Source organism: Gekko japonicus, unplaced genomic scaffold (genome assembly GCF_001447785.1).
Source record: "Gekko japonicus isolate JY-2015 unplaced genomic scaffold, Gekko_japonicus_V1.1 scaffold275, whole genome shotgun sequence".
NCBI lineage: Eukaryota > Metazoa > Chordata > Lepidosauria > Squamata > Gekkonidae > Gekko > Gekko japonicus.
Window position 1 is genome coordinate 832,369 of NW_015170895.1, and position 26,459 is coordinate 858,827.

The 26,459-nt window shown below is 53.6% G+C and overlaps 1 protein-coding gene across 1 annotated transcript in view; it reads left to right on the forward strand.

Annotated features, from left to right (window-relative positions):
• ADAMTS7 (ADAM metallopeptidase with thrombospondin type 1 motif 7) overlaps positions 1-26,459 on the forward strand; it is a 68,719-nt gene that overhangs the window by 26,626 nt on the left and 15,634 nt on the right. The window contains exons 14-19 of the mRNA XM_015418495.1: positions 2,350-2,470; positions 3,107-3,351; positions 12,092-12,233; positions 22,236-22,362; positions 24,489-24,702; positions 25,616-26,451. Coding sequence (XP_015273981.1) covers positions 2,350-2,470; positions 3,107-3,351; positions 12,092-12,233; positions 22,236-22,362; positions 24,489-24,702; positions 25,616-26,451 — 1,685 coding nt within the window. The remainder of the gene's footprint in view (positions 1-2,349; positions 2,471-3,106; positions 3,352-12,091; positions 12,234-22,235; positions 22,363-24,488; positions 24,703-25,615; positions 26,452-26,459) is intronic.

Below are 26,459 nucleotides of genomic sequence, written 5' to 3' on the forward strand. Positions count from 1 at the left end.
TAGCTGGAGCAGGGATCGGAGATAGTGGGCCTGTTATAAAAAATACTGGCTCCTCTTTACAGGAGTGAGTGCGCGCATGTGCGCGTTCAGTCAAATCCCTTCTGAGTCATGTGGCCACCCCAACGCACGAATGGCCTCTAAAAATGTCCTCTCGTGAACAGCCTTGCTCAGATCTGGCAGCTGAAGGCCATGGCTTCCTTGATTGAGTCAGTGCCTCTCATGTTGGGTCTTCCTCTTTTACTATTACCTTCAACTTTTCCTAACGTTATTGGGAGCCAGTTTTGGTGTAGTGGTGAAGTGTACGGACTCTAATCTGGGAGAACCGGGTTTGATTCCCCACTCCTCCACTTGCAGCTACTGGATGACCTTGGGCAAGCCATAGTTCAGTCAGAGCTGTCCTTGAAAGAGCAGTTTCTCTCAGAGCTCTCTCAGCCCTGCCTCCCTCACAGGGTGTCTGTTGTGGGAAGGGGAAGGGAAAGGAGTTTGTAAGGCGCTCTGAGACTCCAAGTGAAGGGCCGGGTATAAATCTAGTCGCCTCCTCCTCCTTCTTCTTTGCCTTCTTCGCCTTCTTCTTCTTCTTTTGTCTTTTCCAGTGAGTCTTGCCTTTTGAGGTATATGTACATGGTTCAACTTCATCCTACTTTGATCATTCATTTGTATTTGGGTGTGATCCGCTCCCACTCTGAGAGGAGTCAGTTTTTTGATTGGACCCTGTGATTGTCCTTGGAGACTGGACCTTCTAGCCCAGAGGTGTCAAACTCATTTGTTACACGGGCCAGATCTGACAGAAATGTCACTTTGTCGGGCCGGGCCAGGCCATGTGTGCCATAAAATGTAACATGAGGTACCAGTGATATAAACTTTATCAAGATTATTTCAGATGCTGAATGGCAATAGCAGGCTTGATTGGATTTGGTGTGATATGCAGAGGGGTAGTAGGGGGTGGAGATATCAGCATTGGTAATAAGACAGGAAACCTAGGTCTCAGTTTGGTCCAGGACGATGCGAAGAATAAATGGAATAAGTCTGAAGAAGTGAGCACAATTTTTAATTGTTAAGGTGCTACTGGATTCTTACTCTTTCTACTCCTATTAGAAACCACAACACTCAAAACTCAGTGGGGGAACATTTTAACCTTCCAGAACATTCAGTTGCTAACTTATGAGCAGTTCTCTTACAAAGGAATTTCAAGGAAGATTAGAAAGAGAGACTGCTGAATCGCAACTGATAATAAAGCTCAAGACAATGCATCCTCCTGGACTGAATGGAGACCTAGGTTTCTTCTCTCATTACCAATGCCTGCTATTGTCATTTGGCATCTGAAATCACTTCACTCTCCATGATATAAGGACAGATGGACTCACATTCTAGCAGTATCTGAAGAAGTGAACAGTGACTCATGAAAGCTCATGCCCTGTCACAAATGTTGTTAGTCTTTAAGGTGCCACTGGACTCCTGCTCCCTTCCACTAATAAAAAAGCTATGCTGTTAGGTCCCCCCGCCACCTGTTAGAACTGGAACGGGGGATCTCTCCAAGTACCACAGGACACTGTGTCTCGATCTCTCTCTTCCCTGCTCTCTCCAGCTCTTTACCTCCCCCTCCCTTCCTCCCTCCCTCTGAAGAAGTGTGCGCTCACACAAAAGCTTATACCTGGAATAAATCATTGTTGGTCTTAAAGATGCCATGGAGTCTCTCCCTCTTTCTCTTTCTCTCTCTCTCTGGCTCTTTCCTTCCTCCCCAAAGGAGGAGGAGGAGCCCTCAGCCAATCAAGTGAAAGAAGGCTTGACTTTCTTTCTCTCCCCTGAAAGCAGGAAGGTGGAGAGAGCTGGGCAAAAGTGAGCTGCGATGCAGGAAGGAGCCAGTTGCTCGCAGCCTGGATAGGGGCCCTGCAGCAATGCTCCCTCTAAGCTGTGGAGTCTTGTGAGCAAAAATTCTACTTGGTGAGCTTCTGGTATTAAAGTTGTGAGCGAGCGATCTCGCTGCTGCATAAATCAGTTTGCTCTGGAGCCCTCCTTCCTGAGCTAAGACAAAAATGTGTGAGCCGGAGGCTAAAAGACTGTGAGCTAGCTCACACTAACTCAGCTTAGAGGGAACACTGCGCCTGCAGGGGCCGGTTCCGGCCCTAGGGCCATATGTTTGACACCCCTGTTCTAGCCACTGTTGGTCATTGCTTCCTGACCTTTCAGTGTGAACCTAAGCAGAGTTATGCCCTTCTAATGTCTTGTGAAGTCAGTAGGCACAGAAGGCTGTAACTCTGTTTAGGATTACACCGTTGTTGTGTGTGACGACCTGGGTCCTGGGCTGCCCCCATCCCCCCCCCCCGTTGACTGTCCTGGCCTGTCTTTCAGAATATCGGCTGTGACTTCGAAATCGATTCCTACGCCGTGGAGGACCGGTGTGGCGTGTGCCAAGGGGACGGGTCCACTTGTCAAACCGTCAAGAAGACCTTTGAGAAGAGCGAGGGGCGGGGTGAGCTTGTGGGCCAGGTTTGTCTCTTGGGTGGGGACTGAATATCTCCGTCGACAGCAGCTAGATGACAGGAAAGAGAAAATATGCACCGTGGATCGAGAGAGAGGCCTTTGGAAGGTTAGCGTTTCAAGCGGGATTTTTGGCAGGAAAAGAGGCCTTGGGGAAGCCATTCCCCCCCCCCCCCCCCCCCGTTAGCTCAGGGGTCCCCCCCGTGGCACCCCCAGACACCTTTTCTGCTGCCTGTCAACGGTTTTTGCAAAGTGGGTGGGGCCAGGCGTGACTTCTGCCTGGGAAGGCCTCTGATTTGCCACTGGAGATACAACTGACCGGGCAAAGTTCCTTTGGGAGCACAGCTGCCACATCACAAGGCTTTCCACGGTGGGAGCCACATTGTGGCTGGCTAAGCCTCCCACAGCTGCCCTTTTGGGGTTGCCCCCACGATGAAGTGTCGAGGTTCCAAAGGTGCCTGCAGCCTCGAAAAGCTTGGTTGACCATTTTCCACTGAACGCCTAGGAAGGGGCAAACCCTCAGAAGGGCCCAGCACTAGTAGGGAAACGCCAACACAGGGACCCGCCCGCCTCTTTCTCAGCACGCCCTGTCCCTTGCCGCTGACTGGCCGCTCACTCCCCTGGGCAGGTTACGTCGATGTCGGGCTGATCCCCGCTGGGGCGCGAGAGATTCAGATTGAGGAAGTGGCCGAAGCTGAGAACTTCCTGGCGCTGAGGAGCGAAGATCCAAAGAAGTACTTCCTGAATGGCGACTGGACCATCCAGTGGAATGGCGACTACGAGGTGGCTGGGACAACCTTCACCTACGAGCGAACGGGGAACTGGGAGAACCTCACCTCTCCGGGCCCCACCGAGGAGCCCGTGTGGATCCAGGTACTTTGGAGAGAGTCGGCTGGCTTTTGGTGCCGTGGTTAGGAGCGCGGACTCTAATCCTCACTCCTCCACTTGCAGGCAGCTGGGTGACCTTGGGTCAGTCACAAGTTCTCTCAGAGCTGTTCTTTCAAGGGCAGTCCTCGAAAGAGCTCTCTCAGCCCCACCCGCCTCCCAGGGTGTCTGTGGTGGGGAGGGGAGGGGAAAGGGATTGTAAGCCCCTCTGAGACTCCAGGTGAAGGGTGGGGTATAAATCCAATCAAGCCAGTTTGGTGGAGTGGTTAGGAGCGTGGAGTCTAATCTGGGAGAACTGGGTTTGATTCCCCACTACTCCACATGCAGCTGCTGGTGTGGCTTTGGGTCAGTCACAAGTTCTCTCAGAGCTGTTCTCTCAAGGAGCAGTCCTCGAAAGAGCTCTCTCAGCCCCACCCACCTCTCAGGGTGTCTGTGGTGGGGAGGGGAGGGGAAAGGAGTTCGTAAGCCCCTCTGAGACTCCAGGTGAATGGTGGGGTATAAATCCAATCAAGCCAGTTTGGTGTAGTGGTTAGGAGCGTGGAGTCTAATCTGGGAGAACCGGGTTCGATTCCCCACTCCTCCACATGCAGGTGCTGGTGTGGCCTTGGGTCAGTCACAAGTTCTCTCAGAGCTGTTCTCTCAAGGGCAGTTCTCTCAAGAGCTCTCTCAGCCCCACCTGCCTCACAGGGTGCCTGTTGTGGGGAGGGGAGGGGAAAGGGATTGTAAACCGCTCTGAGACTCCAGGTGAAGGGTGGGGTATAAATCCAATCAAGCCAGTTTGGTGTAGTGGTTAGGAGTGTGGAGTCTAATCTGGGAGAACGGGGTTTGATTCCCCACTCCTCCACATGCAGCTGCTGGTGTGGCTTTGCGGCACTCACAAGTCCTCTCAGAGCTGTTCTCTCAAGGGCAGTCCTCAAAGGAGCTCTCTCAGCCCCACCTGCCTCCCAGGGTGTCTGTGGTGGGGAGGGGAAAGGAAAGGAGGTTGTAGTGGAGGGCGGGGTACAAATCCAGTCTCTTCTCTCTTCTTCTCCTTGGACAGCAGAATGGGCCAATGGCTAAGGTACCAAACTGGGAGGAGGGAGTTGTAGGTTCTGCGGGGGCTGTGTGCCATTCGCAGTTCATTATTGTAGTTGGCACACGTTCCTTCCTGGCTCAGATCCTCGCTTGCAAAATGGGAATAGCGGAGGCCTGCGTCGAAGGAAGGCTAGAGGGCCATCGCACGGGAAGGCGTCTCGCAAGTGATGCAAGTCAGCCTTTCTCGAGCTGTGGTCCGGGGGCCCTGAGGGCTGCAGGGGGCTTCCGTAAGGCGAGCTGGTCTCCTGCCCACCGAAGACAAGTTAAAAATAGACCCTTCTGCATTTTTCTTTAAACAAAGGGGGGGGCGGAGCTCAGAACCGGCTTCCTGCTCTTCAGGCTCTCTCGCAGCTGTGGTGTGTCTGTGTGTCCTGTGTCATGAAGTCCCTTCTGACTTGGGGCGGCCCCGTGCATCAATGTCCTCCAAAACATCCCCTCCTTGGCAGCCTGGCTCCGGTCTTGCAAACTGAGGGCCTTTGTGGCTTCCTGGATGGGGTCCGTCCGTCTCTTTTCCTGCTGCCTTCCACTTCTCCTGGCAGGATGGTCTTTCCCAGTTTGGCGTCGTGGTTAAGTGTGCAGACTCTAATCTGGGAGAACCGGGTTTGATTCCCCACTCCTCCACTCGCAGCTGAATATAAGAACATAAGAGAGAAGCCAATGTTGGATCAGGCCAAAGGCCCATCCAGTCCAACACTCTGTCACACGGTGGCCAGAAATACCAGGTGCCACCAAGAGGTCCAGCAGTGGGGCCAGAAGGACACCAGAAGCCCTCCCTCTGTTGCCCCCCCCCAAGCACCAAGAATACCCCAGGCATCCCTTGCCCCAGCCTGAGAGTTTCTATAAGAACAGAAGAGAAGCCAATGTTGGATCAGGCCAGTGGCCCATCCAGTCCAACACTCTGTGTCACACCGTGGCCAGAAATACCAGGGGCCATCAGGAGGTCCAGCAGGGGGGCCAGGACACTAGGAAAGCTTCCCACTGTTGATTCCCCCCACAATCTCCAAGAATACAGGGCATCACCTGCCCCAGAGTCCCTATCCATACCTTGTGGCTAATAGCCATTGATGGACCTCTGCTCCATATGCTTATCTAATTCCCTGCTGGATGACCTTGGGCAAGCCATAGTTCTGTCAGAGCTGTCCTTGAAAAAGAGCAGTTTCTGTCAAGAGCTCTTTCAGCCCCGCCTACCTCACAGGGTGTCTGTTGTGGGGAGGGGAAGGGGAAGGAGTTTGTAAGCCACTCTGAGACTCTGAGTGAAGGGCGGGGTATAAATCCAATCTCTTCTTCTTCCTCTTCTTCTTCCTTCTCCTCTTCTTCCTCCTCCTCCTCCTCTTCTTCTTCTTCCTTCTCCTCCTCTTCCTCTTCTTCTTCCTTCTCCTCCTCTTCTTCCTCCTCCTCCTTCTTCTTCCTTCTTCCTCCTCCTTCACGTGACCAAAGTACGAGAGGCTCCATTGAGTCATTTTAGCTTGTAGGGAGAATCCAGGCTGGTTTTGATCCAGAACCCGCTGGCTTATCTTTTTGACGATCCATAGGTCTGGCATAACACCGAATTGCTTTTCACTCTGTTTTCTAAGGGAAAGGATTTCAGGCTAGAGGGAGAGACTCCACTCTGTGTCCGTAAACAATAGCAGCCAGTGGTGCTTTTGAGATGAATGCTGTCAGATAAGGTTGTGTGTGGCCTTCTTTATTTCTTTGAGCAGCTCTGAAAGCTTTCCGGACAATTGCCAGTTGTTGCAGCCTTTCCCCCCCACACACACACAGAGGTTCTGTGCCTTTCGCAGCTGTGTGACAAGAGAAACAGCTGTCCCCATCTGGGGGGATTTTACGTGAACAAGAGAATGGGTCCACAGCAGATACAAAAGCATCCTGAACCCAGATCTCACGAGCCCAAGTCCCACTTCTCTTAGCAGGCTGTGGCCACTGGCTTTCCAAAGTGCTGGGGGGCTGGACTGGCTGGGGGGGGCAGATTCCTCCCTCTTCTGTGTGCTTTGGCCGAGAAAGGGGAACCGTGGCAGTTTGGGGGACAAGGGGTTTCTCTCCGGCCCAGCCGTGAAGTGGTGAAATCCTGGCCACTCCTTGCCTCTTGCAGCTGTTGATGGGGCTTCCGTTTGGAAAAGCAGCACACATCCCGTCTCCAACACACACACACACACCGCACAAAGTACAGTGAGACTCCAGCCAGGCTTCAGAGCCCTGCGCGCACGCGTGTGTGTTTGCAGCCCCTCTTTGGAAGTCGCTGCATTTGGCAGCGGGGAGGCTCCTGCTGATCTGAGAGGCCTTCCTCCAGCTTGCGCCTGGCTTTCCTCCCAGTCCAGCTGAAACAGATCTCCTTTGCGGCCTTCCTCAAAGTGCTGACTCAGGAGGAACGGCTCCCGTGGGGCAGAGGCCTCCGATCTGGGGTGGAGGGGTTGGGGAGGGGGAAGGAGCGCTCTCTGTGCTGCCAGTGGGCCTCCGCCAAGTCATTCCTTGTGCTCCGCTGGCAGATCTCCTTAGCTGCAATCTCTGCGCTGCAAGAACTCCAGATGTGGCCTGAGGCATCTGGCTGGCCCCTGGCCTCTGTGCCTGCCACCCGAGGGGTCCGCTCCGGCATGTTCTGCCACCCCGTGGCAAGGGACCTTGGGGGACACCCAGCCCGGGTTACTCCAGGCCACTTTGGTGGCTCCTGCAGTCGGAGCAACCGTCCTTCTGCCTCCTTTTGCATTGAAGCTACGGGGGTGGCGGTGGGGTCGTCTCCATAGAAGAGGCACGGGGAGGGAGGAGAGAAGGGTGTCCAGTAGTGCTCCCTCTAAGCTGTGGAGTCTTGTGAGCAGAAATTCTACATTGTGAGTTCCTGGCCTTAAAGTTGTGAGCGAGCAATTTGGGTACGGCATAAATTAGTTTGCTCTGGAGCCCTCCTTCCTGAGCTGAGACCAAAATGTGTGAGCCGGAGGCTAAAAAACGGTGAGCTCACACTAACTCAGCTTAGAGGGAACATTGGTGTCCAGCACCCCCGTGGTGGAGTATGGTACGGATTAATGCAGTACCATAAACAGATGCGATATCACAGTATACAATATACAGAAAGCGAGCAAGCACTGTACAGATGACACAGACCACAAGTGCTCAGAAAGTCATGCAAAAAGAGTAAATGTATATGACAAGAATAATGGAGGACCACATGTATGAGTAAAACCAAATTACACCATATAATTTACAGGTCCATGGATAGTGTGAGTCCAGAGGTCATTTCGGGGGGGGGACGCGCGGGGCTTCCTCGCACTCCCGCTGGCCTTGCAGGTCCACCGCCGAGCCCCTGATGTCAGGGGGTGTGGCATATGCTAATGAGTTATGCTAATGAGCTCCCCTAGCTCTTTTTCTACGAAATGACCCCTGTGTGAGTCTGAAGGCTTTTATGCACTGTGAGTGCTGTGCTAAGGATTTTTCCTCCTACATTCACCATTATAAAGTCTTCTGTACATTATGAGTATGAAGGTAATCTTTGCCTCTTAGTATTCAGGATATGGGTTTGATTGTAGTATATGATATTAATAGTTTGGTTTTACTTGTAATTGTAGTAGTGTGAACTTCTTGAAGAAGAGCTGTTGAAACGAAGATCACAATCCGGAGTCTTTGTCCATGTCTGTGTACCATTTATGGACTTGCACTTTTCATGGACCTGTACATTATATGATGTAATTTGGTTTTACTGATACATGTGGTCCTCTGTTATTCTTGTCATATAAATTTACTCTTTTTGCATGACTTTTTTGGCACTTGTGGTCTGTGTTATTTGCACAGTGCTTGCTTGCTTTCTATGGATTAATGCAGACCTGAGCTTTTCATGACTCGCATCTGTTGCCTGAGTAAACAGGTTTTTCAGGCACTGCAAAAAACGGCAAAGCCAGTTGGGCGGGTGCCATAGTGGGACAGAAGAAGTGAGTGTCTGCGCCCTTGGTCACTTCGGCTCTGTCCAGCCTCCTTTACTGGCAATTTGCATCCACAGATTTTTGTAGCCGTTGAAGTTCCTCAAAGTGATGTCACTTGATGCTGGCAGACCTGCTTCCTCAGTAGTTTTGTGGGGTTTTCAGGAGCTCCTTTGGGTTTCCGTCTCACAAGTGTGGACTGCTGTCCAGAAAGGCCACAAGAAAACCAGTCCTGGCTGTTGATTCCTTCCCTGCAGAGAAGTTGGTCTTTTGGGGGCAAGTCTTAGGAGTTAATGAATTCCAGGGCTGGCTTGTTTTTTGCAGGAAAGATGTTTACTTTAACATTCCTTCCCGCCTGAGAAGTCCAGGGATGCTTTCTTTTCTGCCCCCCTCCCCTTCTCTTCTTGGTTGGTGGGAATGGCTGCTTGGTCTCCCAGCTGCCCCGCCACTCAGGACGGAGTTCGGAGGCCCCTCGTCTCTCACACAGGATGTCAAGAGGACATTCGGTTTATCTCCTATTAGAACGTGGTTAATGGGGGGTTCTGCCAAGAAACGAACAAATTTCCCAGTTTTCACATCATTGCAGTGTAAAAGCGTCAATGGGGGACGGGTTTTAAATAGGTGTAGAGAGCTGGGAAGCCCGCAGTGCCCCCTCTAAGCTGCGGAGTCTTGCGGGCAAAAATTCTACTTTGTGAGCTGCTGGCATTAAAGTTGCGAGTGAGCCATTTGGCTGCTGCATCAATGAGTTTGCCCTGGAGCCTTCCTTCCTGACCTGAGACAAAAATGTGTCAGCCGGCAGCTAAAAAACTGTGGGCTATCTCACACTAACTCAGCTCAGAGGGAACACTGTGCATAACGCTCCCTCTCCACCTTCCCATGCGTGCCCTGCCCGTCCGCCAGTCATCACTGCAGCAAGAGTTCTCGAACCTACAGCAAGCATATCTCTAATAAACATTTCACTACCAATAGTGTGTGTGGAGAGTGACTTAGCGGGGGACCTGACAATAAGGGAGAAGTAGAGCCGGGAGGTCAGTCGTTCAGCAGTTCGAGACCCTCTAGTGCCGCATGACGGAGTGAGCTCCTGTCTCTGGCCCCAGCTCCTGCCGACCCAGCAGTTCGAAAGCAAGAAATTGCAAGTAGATAAATAGGTACCACTTCGGTGGGAAGGTAACAGCGTTCCGTGCGCCTCGGTGTCTAGTCATGCCGGCCACATGGCCACGGAAAAGTCTTCGGACAGCGCTGGCTCTTCGACTTGGAAACTGAGATGAGCACCGCATCCCTAGAGTTGGATTCAACTTCCTTTTGAGCAAGGGAAACCTAGAGCAGCCTATCTCAGAAGGATCGGGACCCTTGTGCCAGGAGTGGGGAGGTCTTCGGTATTTCATTGGAGCCGCCCCTGCAGAGGGAGGGAGCAGCGGTGCAGTGGGGGGCCTTGCCTGTGTCCCTGCAAGGAGAATCATCCGCAGGTGGGGACTTGAGCCCCCTGCTCCTGGGGGTCCTGCCACCGTACTCTTTCCAGGTACGGTTGCCAGGTCCCCCTGGGGGGCGGGGAAACCCCCGCTCCATCGGCCCGTTACCCGCTGGCCTGGATCGGGCCGCCGGGGGGGAACCCCACTCCCAGAATGCCGGCAGTGCACAGATGGGCCTGGCGTGATGATGTCGCCCGGAGGTGACATCATCACGCAGGGCATGATGCGGGGGGGGGGGGCGCTCTGTGAATCAAGGGAAAACTCTATGGTTTTCTCTATGAATCATAGCGGTCCCACCCCCAACGTGCCCGACGTGGTGACGTCACTTCCGGGCTGCGTCAAGAAGTCCCGGGGAGAGCCGGGACTCCCCCACTCCAAAGTAAGGTGGGACTTGGGAACCCGACTTCCCGCTCTGCTCCCTTAGTTCTGCACCTGGCGGCTGCCTGACATCAGGAGGCTGTGTCCACAGTGACCTGGGTCTCTCTCTGTCTGTTAAAGACATGTCAAGGTCGGTTGATGTCCACTATGGAATCAAGTGCGATGGCTGTGCTGTCCGTCGCTTGTGTCCCCTTTGTGGTGCAAGCACAGGATACTGCCTAGCAGTGCCACGCCAGGACCAGGTTATGGGATTGGGTTACCCTGCATGCAGTGTTCTCTCTAAGCTGAGCTAGTGTGAGCTAGCTCACAGTTTTTTAGCCTCCGACTCACAGATTTTTGTCTTAGCTCAGGAAGGATGGCTCCAAAGCAAACTAATTTATGCAGTGGCCAAATTGGTTGCTCACAATTTTAATGCTAGTAGCTCACAAGGTAGATTTTTGCTCACAAGACTCCACAGCTTAGAGGGAACATTGCCTGCATGGTATTCCTTTTGCCTTCTTCACAGCATGCAAAATGCGGGGCCGTGGCAGACAAATGGACGGATGAATGTTAAAGTTTATTTTGGGAAAAGTTTAAAAGTTTCAAATTACTTTTAAAAGGCCTTTTTTCATGTTTGCGTTAGCAGCTTGGATGACTCGGGCAGCATACTATTTGGGAAGGCTCTTTGGACTGTGCAGCTGAATTGAAAGATCTATTTTTGAAAGGCGCTTGGGGTGTTCCTCAAGAGCCCTTTGGAGCAATGCCCTCTGGAGCAGGGCTCCAAGAATAACTTGGGTGATAACAAAAGCATTTAGGCGAGCTGCGAGAAGTTTGCAGTCTCTCTCAAGGGACAAACCTCTGCAAGCGGACACTGGAGGCGGTCTGGAGTGCGTCTGTGTTGCAGCACTGGTCCCCTGCGCACGTGAATCTGGCTGGAAATAGTCCTGCGCACTGGTCCCCTGCAGACACACACAATCTCTGTCTCTTTCTTTCTCTGCCCTCCCCTCACCCCTGAGCATTGTGCGCCGGTGAGAATTCTTTTGGACTTGCCATTGTCATGAATCATGCAAGTTAAGCAGCCCGGAAACTGGTTTGCTTTTACAGTGCAGACGTGCCCTTCAGTGGCACAACTGTTTCCATATTTTATAGCTAGCACGTGTTCCTAATGTGCTGTTTGCCAACAGAGTGGGGCTTGTTTTGTTTCCTGCAGTGAGCCATCTCTGCGGCTAGAGATCCTTGCTTGGTCGGCTCTTTGCCACATTTGCACAGGATCTCAGAATTGAAGGAGATCTGTGCATTCCCTTTGCCCTTGATTCCACAGACCTCCAGCAATTGTTCGTTTGAGGCCAGTGGCACCTTTAAGACCAACAAAATTTAATTCTGGGTATAAGCTTTCGTGTGCACAAAGTGTGCAACTGTGCATGCATGTGAAAGCCAACGTTGGATCGGGCCGGTGGCCCATCCAGTCCATCACTCTGTGTCACATGGTGGCCAAAAATACCAGGTGCCATCAGGAGGTCCAGCAGAATTAACCTTTGCTGGTCTTAAAGGTACCACTGGACTCAGACTTTGCTCTGTTGCTTCAAACCAACATGGCAACCCATTTGAATCTGTCACCTGAAGGTTATTTTCATACCCTCAGACTGTCACGGGAAACAACTCATTCCTGTTGCGCCTTCTGTAGGTCTAATGTACATACGCTTTTCCTCTTTGTAATATTCTTTTAATCATCTGAATACAGACAACTGATCAATTCAGGCCTTCCCTGTGTGTGCATAATGTAACAAATGTGCAGTTGTCACCCTGTGGCTCCAGGGCGCCTTTCCTCCAGGTGGTTGGTTGCATTTCCCCAGTGCTCGAGCCTCAGTTAGTTCTCTTTTGCATATTGCGACTGAATATATATCTTTTAAAATCCTTTCCTCTCAGCTCTTATTCCAGGAAAAGAATCCAGGCGTCCGCTACCAATACACGATACAAAGGGAGTCTGATAGCGAGAATGAGATTACCCCAGCCGAGTTCTTCTGGCAGTACGGATCCTGGACGAAATGCACGGCCACCTGTGGAACAGGTGAGGATGTTTCACTTTCCATTTGTGCCGCTCTGTACCATGCCGCTGGTCTTCTGTTAGGAGTGGCTGGAACAATACTCCCTCTAAGCTGTGGAGTCATGTGAGCAAAAATTCTACTTTGTGAGCTGCTGGCATTAAAGTTGTGAGCGAGCGATTGGGCCACTGCATCGATTAGTTTGCTCCTTCCTGAGCTAAGGCAAAAATGTGTGAGCCGGAGGCTAAAAAACTGTGAGCTGGCTCACACTAACTCAGCTTAGAGGGAACACTCGGCTGGCAGTCCAATGAGCTCATTCTGCCAGCAGAGATGATAGCCAAATTGCCTTATTTATTAATAAGTGAAGGAGAATGATAGATATTAAACGGCAATAGGCTTAAAATACAGGATCATTCATAACCTATGTATACGGGAGTCAGAATTCCCAGAGCCCGTGAATAGACACCGAGGCTATGTTGCTAAAGCAATGTTTTCTTTACTGAGGGTTTTTCAAGCATACAAGTAGAAAATCAAGCATTCTGTCACGGCCTGGCCTGGGCTGGGCTGGGCTGAGAGGCAGGAGTCAGGTCCGGTCCGGGGGTCGTAGCCAGGACAGACAGAACAGGGGCCGAGTAGCGCGTCTGAGAGAGTGGTCGTCCGAAGCAGGAGGTCAGGAAGCCAGGAATCCAAACAGGAGCCAGGTCCGAGAGCAGGAGCTGGGGGTGGGTGCGAGGTCAGCACGGATGCGACTTGTTGCTGCCACAGAGAGCCCACTCCCAAGCGGGAGCTTCCCTGAGCGGTGGCACTGCTCCTGTTAGTGCTCAGGGCTCGGTGCTTCCCTGCCAGCATGCGTCTCAGTGGCGGGTGGCTACGTCCTTGCGGAGCCACTTCCTCAGCTGAGCCACCCGCAGAGGTGAATCCAGCGGGCTTTCTGTTTGCATCTGCACCTCATTGGCTGCTGCAGGACTGACTCGGGCACTGGCAGAGGCAAGCTGCCAACTCCCGAGGAGTCAGAGGGGCCAGCTTCCAGCTCTGGTGATGTTGGCGACGCCACCTGCACTACCAACTCGGACAAGGGCCCAGCGCCATCGTCGTCGCCCACAACACATTCACACACACAATAGGTAAAGGTCTCCCTTGCTCGAAAGCCAGTCGAGTCCGACTCTAGGGTTGCGGTGCTCATCTCCGTTTCAAAGCCGAAGCGCCAGCGCTGTCCGAAGACGTTTCCGTGGTCATGTGGCCGGCATGACTAAACACCAAGGCGCACGGAACGCTGTTACCTTCCCACCAAAGTGGCACCTATTTATCTACTTACAATTTCTTGCTTTCGAACTGCTAGGTAGGCAGGAGCTGGAACTAGAGACGGGAGCTCACTCCGTCTTGCGGCACCCGGTTCTTGAACTGCTGAACTGCGGACCTTCCACAACCTGCAGTTCAGTGTCTTAACCACTTGAGCCACCGCAGCTCCCCTCACACACACAATACAGGGCTAAGAATACAGATTAGAAAATATAGAGACGTTCGCATGAGCAGGGAGTATCGTTGGTTGGGGAATACTTTGCCTGTCCGATGAGACGAGTTGATGCTGCAACGAGAAATGGGATAGAATAAGGGAGGGGACGTGAGTTGACCAGCGACGCTCGTGGAATGGCCCCAAGCTGTTCAGGAGTGGAACCATCGAGGTAAAAGTGAGAGACGAGGGGAAGAAGCAAAGAAGCGGGTAGGTGTAAAGGAGGTAAGGGAGCGAACTCAGGGAGGGCTCTCCTGAAACACCTGAAATGTGACCTGAGGCTAGGGCTCATGATCTCCAGGAGATATTTAAAAAACTTAAACTCCGAATGGGCCAAAAAGGGATTCATGGTTGGGCAACCGTAACATTAATGGTATAGTGGTTAAGTGTGCGGACTATAATCTGGGAGAACCAGGTTTGATTCCCCACTCCTCCACATGCAGCTGCTGGGTGACCTTGGGCAAGTCACAAGCTCTTTCAGAGGTGTTCTCTCAAGAGCTCTCTCAGCCCCGCCTACCTCACAGGGTGCCTGTTGTGGGGAGGGGGAGGGAAGGGGATTGTCAGCCGCTCTGAGACTCCTCCTCCTCCTAATGGTAGGCAGGGAGGGACACCTCTGGGGGAAGGGGGGGTGGGACAAAGGAGAGACGGAAGAGCACCATTCACGTTGCAGGGCTGGTACTTTGGATTAACGACATAAGCACATAAGAGAAGCCAGTGTTGGATCAGGCCATCAGCTCATCCAGTCCAACACTCTGGGTCACACAGTGGCCAAAAATACCAGGTGCCATCAGGAGGTCCAGCAGTGGGGCCGGGACATTAGAAGCCCTCCCACTGTTGACCCCCCCCAAGCACCAAGAAGACAGAGCATCACTTGCCCTGGAGTCCCTATCTATACCTTGTGGCTCATAGCCACGGATGGACCTCTGCTCCATATGCTTATCTAATTCCCTTTTGAAGCCGTCCATGCTTGTAGCCGCCACCACCTCCTGTGGCCGTGAATTCCAAGTGTTAATCACTCTTTGGGTGAAGAAGTACCTCTTTTTTTCTGCTCTAACCCGACTGCTCAGCAATTTCATGGAGTGCCCACAAGGAGTTCTTGTCTTGTGAGAAAGGGAGAAAAGTCCTTCTTTCTCTACCTGCTCTATCCCATGCATCATCTTATAAACCTCGATCATGTCAGCCTTCGTTTCTCCAAGCGAAAGAGCCCCAAGCGCCATAGGCGTAATCTTCGTGGGGGCGGCGGGGCTTCAGCCCCCGCCGAAATTTTCAGGAAGGTGTTCAGCCTCCCCCGGGAGCCACCCTTGCTCCTAGCAAAGCAATGCCTCTGGCCCAGCCCCAGCCCCCCCCCGGGAAATTGGAAAGTCTACACCGATGCCAAGCGCTTTAACCTTTCTTCATAGGGACCAGATGTTTGATAGCGGCGTGATCTTGATGGGTGACAGGAAGGCTGGATCGCTATTGGCTGTCGCTGGGCACACCCCTTTGTCTTAGGCCGGCTCAGGAGGGAGAGGACTGTGTGCTTTTCCGGGTGAAGTTAGCACACGTGGGGGAATGCTTGCAGTGGCTTCCGTTCAGGAACACCTGTCCTTTGTCAGGGCATGGCGTCCTCTCTGAGCGGCTGTCCTCTGCGTGCACGGAGGTCAGGGCTGCTGGTCTGCATCCTGGTGCTTGTATGGGTGCAGAGGTGCAGGGGCAGAAGGCTTTTGGAGTCCTGGGTCCACGTCTGGCTTGGCCTGCTTCTCAGGCACAAGGCTCCCCTTGGCCACAGTGTACGTTCCGTAGTCCAGCGCCGGCCACTTCTCTTGGGAACACAGCCCTGTGTCCGTTGCCCCGAGACACACTCTCCGCAGTCCAGCAAGGCAGGCATATTTCAGAGTCTGTAATAACACCCTCTGAAGTGGCTGCATGGCAACGGGGGAAAGGAAGGGGGAAGGATCCGTGTGCGTTGACTCGGGATGCTGTTTGGACTTGGAAGTGTTTGGGAGCGCCGAGCAGCTGAGGCCCCGGGCCGGTTGTGTTGCCGAACAGCCGTCAGACCTTGACTCTGCTCTTTTGCCCTGAAGTCCTTCCAGGAAATCGACTCTTGACTGCACTGGGGATCAGCGGCTGAAGGCCTCTGTTTGAAAACACGCAGGCTGGTTTAAAGCGTTGACTTCTCAAGGTTACTGTCTTGACCGACCGTGGAAACTGGGCAGACTGTTGAATATAAGATCTCAGTTCCCTGGGGAAGATTCCCGCTCCAGAGCCAAGACTCCCAAAGCAGGCGATAAGGCAAAATATGTTAATTAACATTCTCTGGCCTTTCCCCCCTCCCCTCAGAGTTCGGTGGGGGAGTGCAGATTTTTCTGCTTTTTCAACACATGGCGGTCAGAGGGATGGGGATGTACGGAAGGACTAACAGTGACCGTCTAATTAATAGGAAATAAGAGTGTTTTCCCCTACTGAGGCTCTCTGAAGCCCACATGTACCCATCCCCGGCTTCCATTTTTGTTTAAAAGACAGAAACATTCCTGCCGGCCAGTTGCTCCAAGGGCCAGGCAAACGGGGTCTGACTCCCCAGAGCCCTGTGGGTTCTTTGGATGCCAAAGTGTGGACAAGCAGGAGTCCAGCACTTTGAAGGGAGACATTTCTGCGAGACTTCATGGAGCCCCGAGAGAGAGCGACCCGTCTGAACGGCTCCTTCCTACTAGATCTTAATGCCCCCGTTCTGCTGGCAGGTCTTTCTCAGGGAAGCTCCTTCCCCCCTCCACACGGTCTGTGAGCAGCTGTATTTTTATGCGTGCAGATGTTTTTCTAGCTTCACTTAGCCCGGAAACCTGAGCCACAGAGGCAGCAGAGTGGGATTCATTCCGAGGGAGCTGCCGCTTTGCCCGAGATGTGGAAGCTCTCCTTTTGATTCCCAAACCCTTGGCCGGGCATCTGTGTGCTTTCCCCTCTTTGGGACGGATGCTTTGCCAGCGCTTGGTGGTTTCTACCACTCCTCCGTATTTCCACCCCTCTGAAGTGGAGTTTCTTCTGCTGATTTGTGGTGGGGCGTTTCCCACTTCCTCTGAAACCACAGTTGGCTCAATTAGACAGATAGTGAGGTTTGAAAACCAGAGATGAGATTTCCCCTTGATCCTGCTTGGCTGATAATCCAGAGGAGACGGGGAGGAGGCATCGTCCCCTGAAGCATACGGCTTGGCTCACTTACGGGACTCCTCTGATTTGTCCTCTCAGCAAGTCTCACTGGGCAAAGCCCATAAGAAGAAGAAGAGGAGGAGGAGGAGATTGGATTTATACCCCATGGCCCTTCACTACCCAAAGGAGTCTCAGAGTGGTTTACAAACTCCTTTTGGTGTAGTGATTAAGTGCACGGACTCTAATCTGGGAGAACCGGGTTCGATTCCCCACTCCTCCACTTGCACCTGACTGGATGACCTTGGGCAAGCCCTAGTTCTGATAAGAGCTGTGCTTGAAAAAGAGCAGTTTCTGTCAGAGCTCTCTCAGCCCCGCCTACCTCACAGGGTGTCTGTTGTGGGGAGGGGAAGGGAAAGGAGTTTGGAAGCCGCTCTGAGACACCTTTGGGTTGTGAAGGGCGGGGTATAAATCCAATCTCTTCTTCTTCCTTTCCCTTCCCTTCCCCTCCCCACAACAGACACCCCCTAGGTGGGGCTGAGAGCGTGGAGGAGTGGGGAATCAAACCCGGTTCTCCCAGATTAGAGCCCACACACTTTACCACTACACCAAACTGGCTTAATTGGATTTATACCCCGCCCTTCACTCGGAGTCTCAGAGCACTTTACAATCTCCTTTCCTTTCCCCTCCCAACAACAGACACCCTGGGAGGTAGGCGGGGTGCTCTGGGAGGTAGGCGGGGAGCTCTGAAAGAAACTGCCCTTGAGAGAACAGCTCTGAAAGAACTTGTGACTGGCCCCAGGTCACACCAGCAGCTGCAGGTGGAGGAGTGGGGGAATCAAACCCGGCTCTCCCAGATTAGAGCCCGCGCTCTTAACCACTACACCAAACTGGCATTATCCCTGCTTTGAGCATGTTGAACCTCAGACTGGAAGGATGGGTGGTTGGATGTTTCTTTGACTGGGGGGGGGGGGGGGCTCCCCTCTTCAGCCATTTTGCGCAGCTTGTTTTTTTGGGGGGGGTATAGGTTGGAGCTTCCTGGTAAGCCGTCTCAGAGCAGGCAGCGGCCTGCCACAGTCACTAGGCCTGGGGGGCAGACAGTGCCACTCTGTTGACCAGGCAGGGGGCCCAATGTGGAGGCCAGTGCTGGCTTACCAGCAACGCGGGCAGTTAATCTGCAGCTCTCCAAAGAGGCCTTTTTTTAACATGCTGGCAAAGGGAAGGGAAAAGAGGTCGGTCTCATACCCAAGAGCAGACGGCGACATCGTCTCACTCTGGTTTCATGATTACGGAGGACGGGGGTGGGTGGGTGGGAAGTTATCAGATGATTTGTCCATTAACAACGTGGGGGGAGAGAAGGTTTGCCAAGCTGCGACTTCTTGGTGTCCTCCCAGAATGCTTGTCAGATACGGGCCAGGAGGCTGCCGAGAGAGAATGATCGAGCAGGCATGCAGGGCAATCCAGCCTCTTGGCTGGAGGTGTGAGCATTTCCCATTCATCTGCACCGGCCCCTGGCCGTTTTTTACCTTTTTCTTCCAGGAAAACGTTTGGCCATCTGGGAGGGAGGAAGGGAGGAGAGAGGCTTTTGCCAGGACTCCTGGGGCAAAGTGTTCTCTTGCAGAGCAGTACTGTAGGGAAAGAAGCAGCTCAAGGAAATTGTGCGGGCTTTTTAATGCATTGGAGCAGCAGTCTTGGTAAATAACAGAGCAGTTCCCCCTGGGGTTACAGGAGAGGGCTGCTAGGAGAGTTTCTGGAGAATGTCTGGGGCTGCGTCCACATGGAGACGAATCTCTGCACAGCTCTAGTCCCTGCTGGGAGGGCAAAGGCATCCACCATGGCAGCCCAGCGTCCAGGCAGCAGTTTGGTGTAGAGGTTAAGTGTGTGGACTCTAATCTGGGAGAACCGGGTTTGATTCCCCACTCCTCCACTCGCAGCTGCTGGATGACCTTGGGCAAGCCATAGTCCTGACAAGAGCTGTTCTCTCAAGGGCAGTTCCTGTCAGAACTCTCTCAGCCCCACCTACCTCACAGGGTGTGTCTGTCTGTTGTGGGGAGGGTAACGGGAAAGGAGTTTGTAAGCCTCTCTGAGACTCCAGGAGCTGCGGTGGCTCAAGTGGTTAAGACGCTGAACTGCAGGCTGTGGAAGGTCGGTAGTTCAGCAGTTCGAGACCCAGGGGTGCCGCATGACGGAGTGAGCTCCCGTCTCTAGTTCTGGTAACAGCGTTCTGTGCGCCTCGGCTTCTAGTCACGCCGGCCACGTGACCACGGAAACGTCTTTGGACAGCGCTGGCTCTTTGGCTTGGAAACGGAGATGAGCACCGCGACCCTAGAGTCGGATTTGACTGGCTGTCGAGCAAGGGAAGCCTTTACCCTTTACCTATTGGGCTATTTACACTGGTGTCTTTGGAAATTGAGCTGCGGTGGCTCAAGTGGTTAAGACGCTGAACTGCAGGCTGTGGAAGGTCAGTAGTTCAGCAGTTCGAGACCCGAGTGTGCCGCATGACGGAGTGAGCTCCCGTCTCTGGTTCCAGCTCCTGCCAACCTAGCAGTTCAAAAGCAAGAAATTGCAAGTAGATAAATAGGGACCACTTCGGTGGGAAGGTAACAGCGTTCCGTGCGCCTTGGTGTTTAGTCATGCCGGCCACATGACCACGGAAACGTCTTCGGACAGCGCTGGCTCTTCAGCTTTGAAACGGAGATGAGCACCGCAACCCTAGAGTCGGACTCGACTGGCTTTCGAGGAAGGGGAACCTTTACCTTTTACCTGAGACTCCTTTGGGTAGTGAAGGGCCATGGGGTGTAAATCCAATCTCTCTCTCCTCCTCTCCACACTTTCCCACTTCAGCTCTCCACAGCCACCGTTTCCACCCCATCCGCCTGAGGGCTTTAAAAAAAAGGGGGTGGGGGTGGAGATTTCTCAGTTTCCACAGTGTTATAATGATCTGTTTACTGGATCCTCCACACTCCCGGTTTCCTTTTTTAAAGACAAATACCTGGCCTTTTGTTGCAGGGTTGTAAGGGGAAAGGTGCAGTCATGCAACGGAGCGATTCCCTCTTTTCTAACGCCTTCTGGTGTGAGATAGGAAAGTGTGGCCGTGGAGGGGGGAGGGTTAGAGCAAGGAGAACGGTTTGTGCAGGACCTGCAGAAATGCACAGTTCGTGTCCACGCAGCTTCCACAGACGCTTTGTTCCACTATCGCGAGGGCCGTGGTTTTGTGAAATCGTGCTGAGTACATGCATCTGTGCTGGCTGTGTGCTGTCGAGTCACTTATGGGGACCCTGTGAATTAACGGAACCAAGCTGGAGTCCAGTCAGGCACCTTGAAGGCCAACAAAGTTTGATCCAAGGTAGCAACGAACATGAAATTGAGCAAACTTCAGAGGACGGCGGAAAACAGGAGGGCCTGGCGAGATCTTGTCCGTGGGGTCGCGAAGAGTCGGACTCGACTGTGCGACTAAACAACAACAACATCGCTTCCGGTACAGACTGCTTCAGACCAGCACGGCTACCCAGCTGAACCTATGAGTGAATGTTCTCCAAAAACGCCCTAATGTTAGCAGCAGTGCTCCCTCTAAGCTGTGGAGTCTTGTGAGCAAGAATTCTACCTTGCGAGCTGCTGGCATGAAAGTCGTGAGCGAGCGATTTGGCTCCTGCATCAGTGAGTTTGCTCTGGAGCCCTCCCTTCCCGAGCTAAGGCAGAAATGTGTGAGCCGGAAGCTAAAAAACTGTCAGCTAGCTCACACTAACTCAGCTTAGAGGGAACACTGGTTAGCAGCCTTTCTGAGGTCTTGGCAGACGGAGGGCCCTTGTGGCTTCCTTGGCTGGGCCAGTCCATCTCACGTTTCGGTCTTCCTCTTTTCCTACTGCCTTTGAGGACACAAGGCGTCCCGCCCCCCTCTTGTAGCACAGCCCCCACCCCCGGAATCTCTCTGGATGGGCTGGTCTTCTTTCAGAGCCTTGACTTTCCGCCAAAGAGAGGGAGATAGGTTTGCAGGCCCATTTTCCTGCCCGGTGGCCTTTCATCCATCTGACTGCAGCTCCCCAGACCGAGTCTCCTGTCTCAGCCACAACGGAGCCCTTGTTCCCACAGACAATCGGCGGCATTGTGGGGGGCTCGGCTGGTCCGCCCAGCGTCCCCTTAACCACGGGCAAATTATTCTGAGCAGCGGGCCCTGCAGATAAAATGCAGACACAAGATTAAGAAATTGCAGTCTTTGTTTGTTTAAAAAAAATCAGTTCAAGCAAGGATCCCAAAAGGCCAAGATCTACGATTTAGGGGCTTGGTGGAGCTCGGGGGGTTAAGGCAACTGGAGGGTAAAACCCCCACCTTGGCAACTGGGCCAGTTGGCCTTCCTAAAAAGAGCTTTTGTTTGGAAGGGAATTTCTCCCCCTTCGGGAGAGTGAGGGCTATTTTTAGCCTAGCCCTTCCCTGGGATAATTTAAACATGGGGGTGGGGGGGGGGGAGTGCTGAGCGCTGCTGCAGAATTACCTTCCCAAGGAGGAAGGGGAGACAAAGAGGTCTCTGTGGGCTACTTTGGGGGGGGGGCGTCTTGGCATGTGCAGCTTAAACCTGACATTTGCTGACCTCGCGCACACACACACCCCACCACCATTTTCTGCTGACTTAATTACAGCATTCCAGGCTTTGTGTCCCACCCGGCCCCCAAGCGATGGGCAGGTGCCCCGCTTGGCCTCTCTGGGGAGGGCTGCAGGCATGCAAAGCTGTGTGTGTGGGGGGGAAGAGAGCCCCCCCCCAGTTGCCTCCACAAGTCCCTGTGGGAGCGCAGTCCACTGCTGCAGCAGCCCTGTGTGTGTGTCTGTGTGTGGAAGAGGAAGAGGAAGAGGAAGAGGAAGAGGAAGAAGAGAGATAGGATTTATCCCCCGCCCTTCACTACCCAAGGGAGTCTCAGAGTGGCTTACAAACTCCTTTCCCTTCCCCTCCCCACAACAGGCACCCGCTGTGAGATAGGCGGGGCTGAGAGAGCTCCTTTGAGGACTGCCCTTGAGAGAACAGCTCTGAAAGTACTTTGAGCCAAGGTCACACCAGCAGCTGCATGTGGAGGAGCGGGGAATCAAACCCGGTTCTCCCAGATTAGAGTCCTAACCACTGCACCAAACTGGCTGCACACCAGCTACATCAGCCCATCGAGAGAGAGAGAGAGAGAGAGTGAGAGTGAGTGTGTGTGTGTGTCTTCTGGACCTAGCAGACAGTTCTTAGGTTGGGGGCCCTGCCAGTGACCTCTGTCGCAACAAATGAGCTGTGAAAAGCAAACGTTCCGTTTTGTTTCAGCTTTGGAGCCCACCATGAGTTCTCTGAACACAAGCCGAGCTCCCGTGGTCCTGGGCGTGCTTGCCGGCCCAGAGGGGCGCCTGGCCGCTCACCCTCTCCTTCTGCCCGCAGGTGTTCAGCGGCAGACGGTGCACTGCGTGGAGAAGGTGGCCGGCGTGGTGGAGGAGCAGTTCTGTGACGTGCTGAGCCGGCCCGATGACAAGCGGAGGAGCTGCAGCGAGGAGCTGTGCCCAGCCAGGTCAGTGCCCGGGCTCTTCTTCCCGAGCCCTGCCTACTTGATCAGAGGGGCTGCGGTGGATAAAGTGGTTAAGACGCTGAGCTGCAGACCAGAAGGACTGTAGCTCGGCCGTTCGAGACCCGAGTGCCGCGTGACGCTCCCATCTCTGGCCCCAGCTCCTGCCAGCCTAGCAGTTCGAAAGCAAGAAATTGCAAGTAGATAAATAGGTACCACTTCAGTGGGAAGGTAACGGCGTTCCGTGTGCCTTGGTGTTTAGTCAGGCCGGCCACATGACCACGGATACGTCTTCGGACAGCGCTGGCTCTTCGGCTTGGAAATCGAGATGAGCACTGCCCCCTAGAGTCGGATTTGCCTGGCTTTCAAGCAGGGGAAACTTTTACCCTTTACTACTTGATCAGACAGCAGCGAAGGCACTTCTGTGCTTCTGTCCAATGCTCCCTCTACGCTGTGGAGTCTTGTGAGCAAAAATTCTACTTTGTGAGCTACTGGCATTAAAGTTGTGAGTGAGCGATTTGGCTGCTGCATCAATGAGTTTGCTCTGGAGCCCTCCTTCCTGAGCGAAGGCAAAAATGTGTGAGCTGGAAGCTAAAAAACTGTGAGCTAGCTCACACTAACTCAGCTTAGAGGGAACTATGGTCCTGTCGCTGTTGAGGAGGCCAGGGATAGTCGCTGTCTGCTCTGGAGTCCCTCCAGCGTGGCGGAAGCTGCTGCAATACCAGACCCTCAGCAGGCGTCCTGGGAGGTGTGTACCTACACCCTACTGGTGGAAGGTCGCAGCTGACGTCCGCTGACCCCATAGGGTTTCCAAGGCAGGAGATGAGCAGAGGTGGTTTCATCCACTGCCCACCTCCGCGTGGGGGCCCCGGCCTTCCCTGGTGGCCTTTCTCTTTTTACGTCATTTGCCGCTACCTCTGAATGTTCTTGTGTTCATGATTTTAATGTAGCGCAATTTTATCGTAACGCGTCGTCGACCCTGCTTGTCGTGATCCGCCCTGAGCCCCGCTTTGGGGAGGGGGGAATAAAAATTGGAAAAATAAATAAAACAGGTAAGTCCTGACCCGGGTGGATCCAGCTTTGCTTCCAGGATCTCATGAGGTCCGGCTGGTCTGGGCCATGCAGGCCAGGGCACGTGAACGGAGGTGGTTCTGCTCTTGCCTGCCTCTGCAGAGCGACCCTGGCCAGTTCGGTGCAGTGGTTCAGTGCGCAGAGGACTCTAGTCTGGGAGAGCTGGGTTTGATTCCCCACTCCTCCACTTGCAGCCAGCTGGGTGACCTTGGGTCAGTCACAAGTTCTCTCAGAGCTGTTCTTGGAAAAAGAGCAGTTTCTCTCAGAGCTCTCTCAGCCCCACCTACCTCACAGGGTGTCTGTTGTTGTGGGAAGGGGGAGGAAAAGGAGATTGTCAGCCACTCTGAGACACCTTCGGGTAGTGAAGGGCCATGGAGTATAAATCCAATCTTTTCTCAGAGCCAGTTTGGTGTCATGGTTGAGTGCGCGGACTCTGATCTGGGAGAACCGGGTTTGATTCCCCACTCCTCCTCCACTCGCACCTGGCTGGATGACCTTGGGCAAGCCACAGTTCCGATGATAACTGTTCTTGAAAAAAGCAGTTTCTGCCAGAGCTCTCTCAGCCCCACCTGCCTCACAGGGTGTCTGTTGTGGGGAGGGGAAAGGAAAGGAGTTCGTAAGCCGCTCTGAGACACCTTTGGGTAGTGAAGGGCAAGGGGTATAAACCCAATCTCTTCTTCTTCTTCCTGGGTGGTCTCCCGCCCAAGGACTAACTAGGGCTGATGCTGCTTCGGCTCCGAGAGCTGATGAGATTGAGGTAGTCTGGGCCATCCAGGTCAGGGCAAGAACTGTCCAGTTCCAGCCCACTCCAGGCAACCCCTCCAGGGTTTTCAGGGCGAGAGGCGGACAGCGGTGGTCATCCATGGCCGGCCTCTGCATCTTGGCGGTCGCCCATCCAGAGACTCACCAGGGGAGACCCTGCTTAGGTTCCAAGGTACAAAGAGAGTGAGCCTTCCAGGACGAGGCTGAATGACCACGGCTCGGTCACTCGGGAATCCCCCACCCCCTCCTCGCGCGAAGGTCCGCTAACTGCTCTGCCTCTGATCCCTTGCTGCCTTCAGGTGGTGGGTCGGAGAATGGCAGGCGTGCTCGGCCACGTGTGGTGATGCCGGGCTGACGAGGAGGAGCGTCCTCTGCCTTCAGAGCGTGGCCCCGGACGAGCAGCGGGCTCTGCAGCCCAGCGCATGCCGGCACCTCTCCAAGCCCGACGCCACGGCCCCCTGCAACCGAGAGGTCTCCTGCCCGGCGTGGTGGATCGTGGGCAACTGGTCTGAGGTGAGGGAGCTTGGAGGGCCGCGGGTGGCGTGAGTCTCGGTGCCTTGGGGAGGTCCGGGTCAAGACCCGCGGGAACCGGGCAGAGTCCTCTGCTGGTCTCCAGCCGGCTCATAGGCGAGCTGAGATTGGGAGCTCCCAAATCAAAATGAGAAGGAGGCAAATCTGGAATAATCCCGGGGAGAGGAAGGAGAATCCTGCGTCTCTTGGTCCTTGGGCAAAAGTCTGGGCGTGATCCCTGGGCGTCCCAGTCAGACGCAATCAGCCATCAGCCTGGCAGACAGGGATCTGCATCGTCTTGTGGAATGGGACTGTTTTTGTCACATGGGTCATTTCGACACTGGGTGAAGGTCGAGGAATCCATGGTCTGCTTTCCCTTGACAAAAACTGCTTCATGCTTCAGCTAGCAGAGCCTGACTTCTTCTGCTCCTGCTCAGACGACGGCCCAGAGGTGCAAAATACTAAAAATCCCAGTGGCACCTTTAAGACTAACGAACTTTATTGTAGCATAAGCTTTTGAGAAACACAGCTCTCTTCGTCAGATGCTGACGAAGTGAGCTGTGTTTCACAAAAGCTTATGCTACAATAAAGTTCGTCAGTCTTAAAGGGGCTGCTTGGCTTTTTACTGTTTTGCTCAGACAAAGGCCATTAATCGATAGAAACGGCAACTGAGAGAAGAACTCGGGGTTATCTCTAGGTTTCATGTATGGGCCAGGCATCCTTTGGGAACGGAACAGTCAGAGATTTAAGGGCGGGGTTAGGCCGAGGGCTGGAGGGTTTGCCGGGAAAAGCAGGCCCTGCCTCTCACTCTGTAGGGTTCCCTGACTTTTCTTTTCTCCGTTCCCCAGCCAGCCTGTCGGTGACATAGGGGCTCCCAGCATCTCATGCCCTTGTTGTTTACTTTTGTTTTTCTCAGTGCTCAGCGACCTGTGGGAACGGAACGCAGTGGCGCCCAGTTTATTGCCCCGGTGATTCCAGAGTGAGCTGTGATCTGGCGCAGAGGCCGTTGTCTAGAACTGCCTGTTCCTTGCAGCCATGCCAGAAGAAGGCCGAAAGCGCCCTCCTCGACTGGTCCGGCAGCGGCTCCTCCAGCCGGGAACTCTTTAACGACATCCACTTCCTTCCAAAGGAGCGTCTCCCAAAATATATCCCTCTGGGGCCCAACGCGGAAGACTTCAACGTCATAACGGAGGACGATTTTTCCTCAAACGGCAACAAAAAGGGAAACGTGTTTGTAGATGATTTTTACTACGATTATAATTTTATCAACTTCCACGAAGATCTGTCTTACGACGTGGTTGAGGAAAAGGACAGCAGGAGAACGGACGCGAAGCCAGACGTTGGAGCGGAAACGGTCGACCACGAGAAGGACCCTGCAGGATCACAGCCCAGATTTCTCCCTCCCCTAAAAACAGCGAGTGGATTCACGACGCTTCCCACCAGTGGGCAGAACGTTGAAGACGAACTGGATGGCGTTCGGGACAGGAACACCGTTGTCGATTTGCGCAATACTTCTGTTGTGAGCTCCACAGCCACCTCCTTCCCGCTCCAGAGTGAGGTCACACAAACTACTCTTTGGGAAGACAGCCTCTCCACTTCCGCAACGGGAGGACATTTCCCTTTTCCCAGCAGTGGCCCCGTGCCCCTGGATGACACCCAAGGAGACTCTCTTACGCGTGCAGTTTTGAAAGAAGACACGGCAGCCACGGTTTCCTCCACCGGCTTCCCTTACTCGGTCTTTCTGACTTCATCGTCCCCCT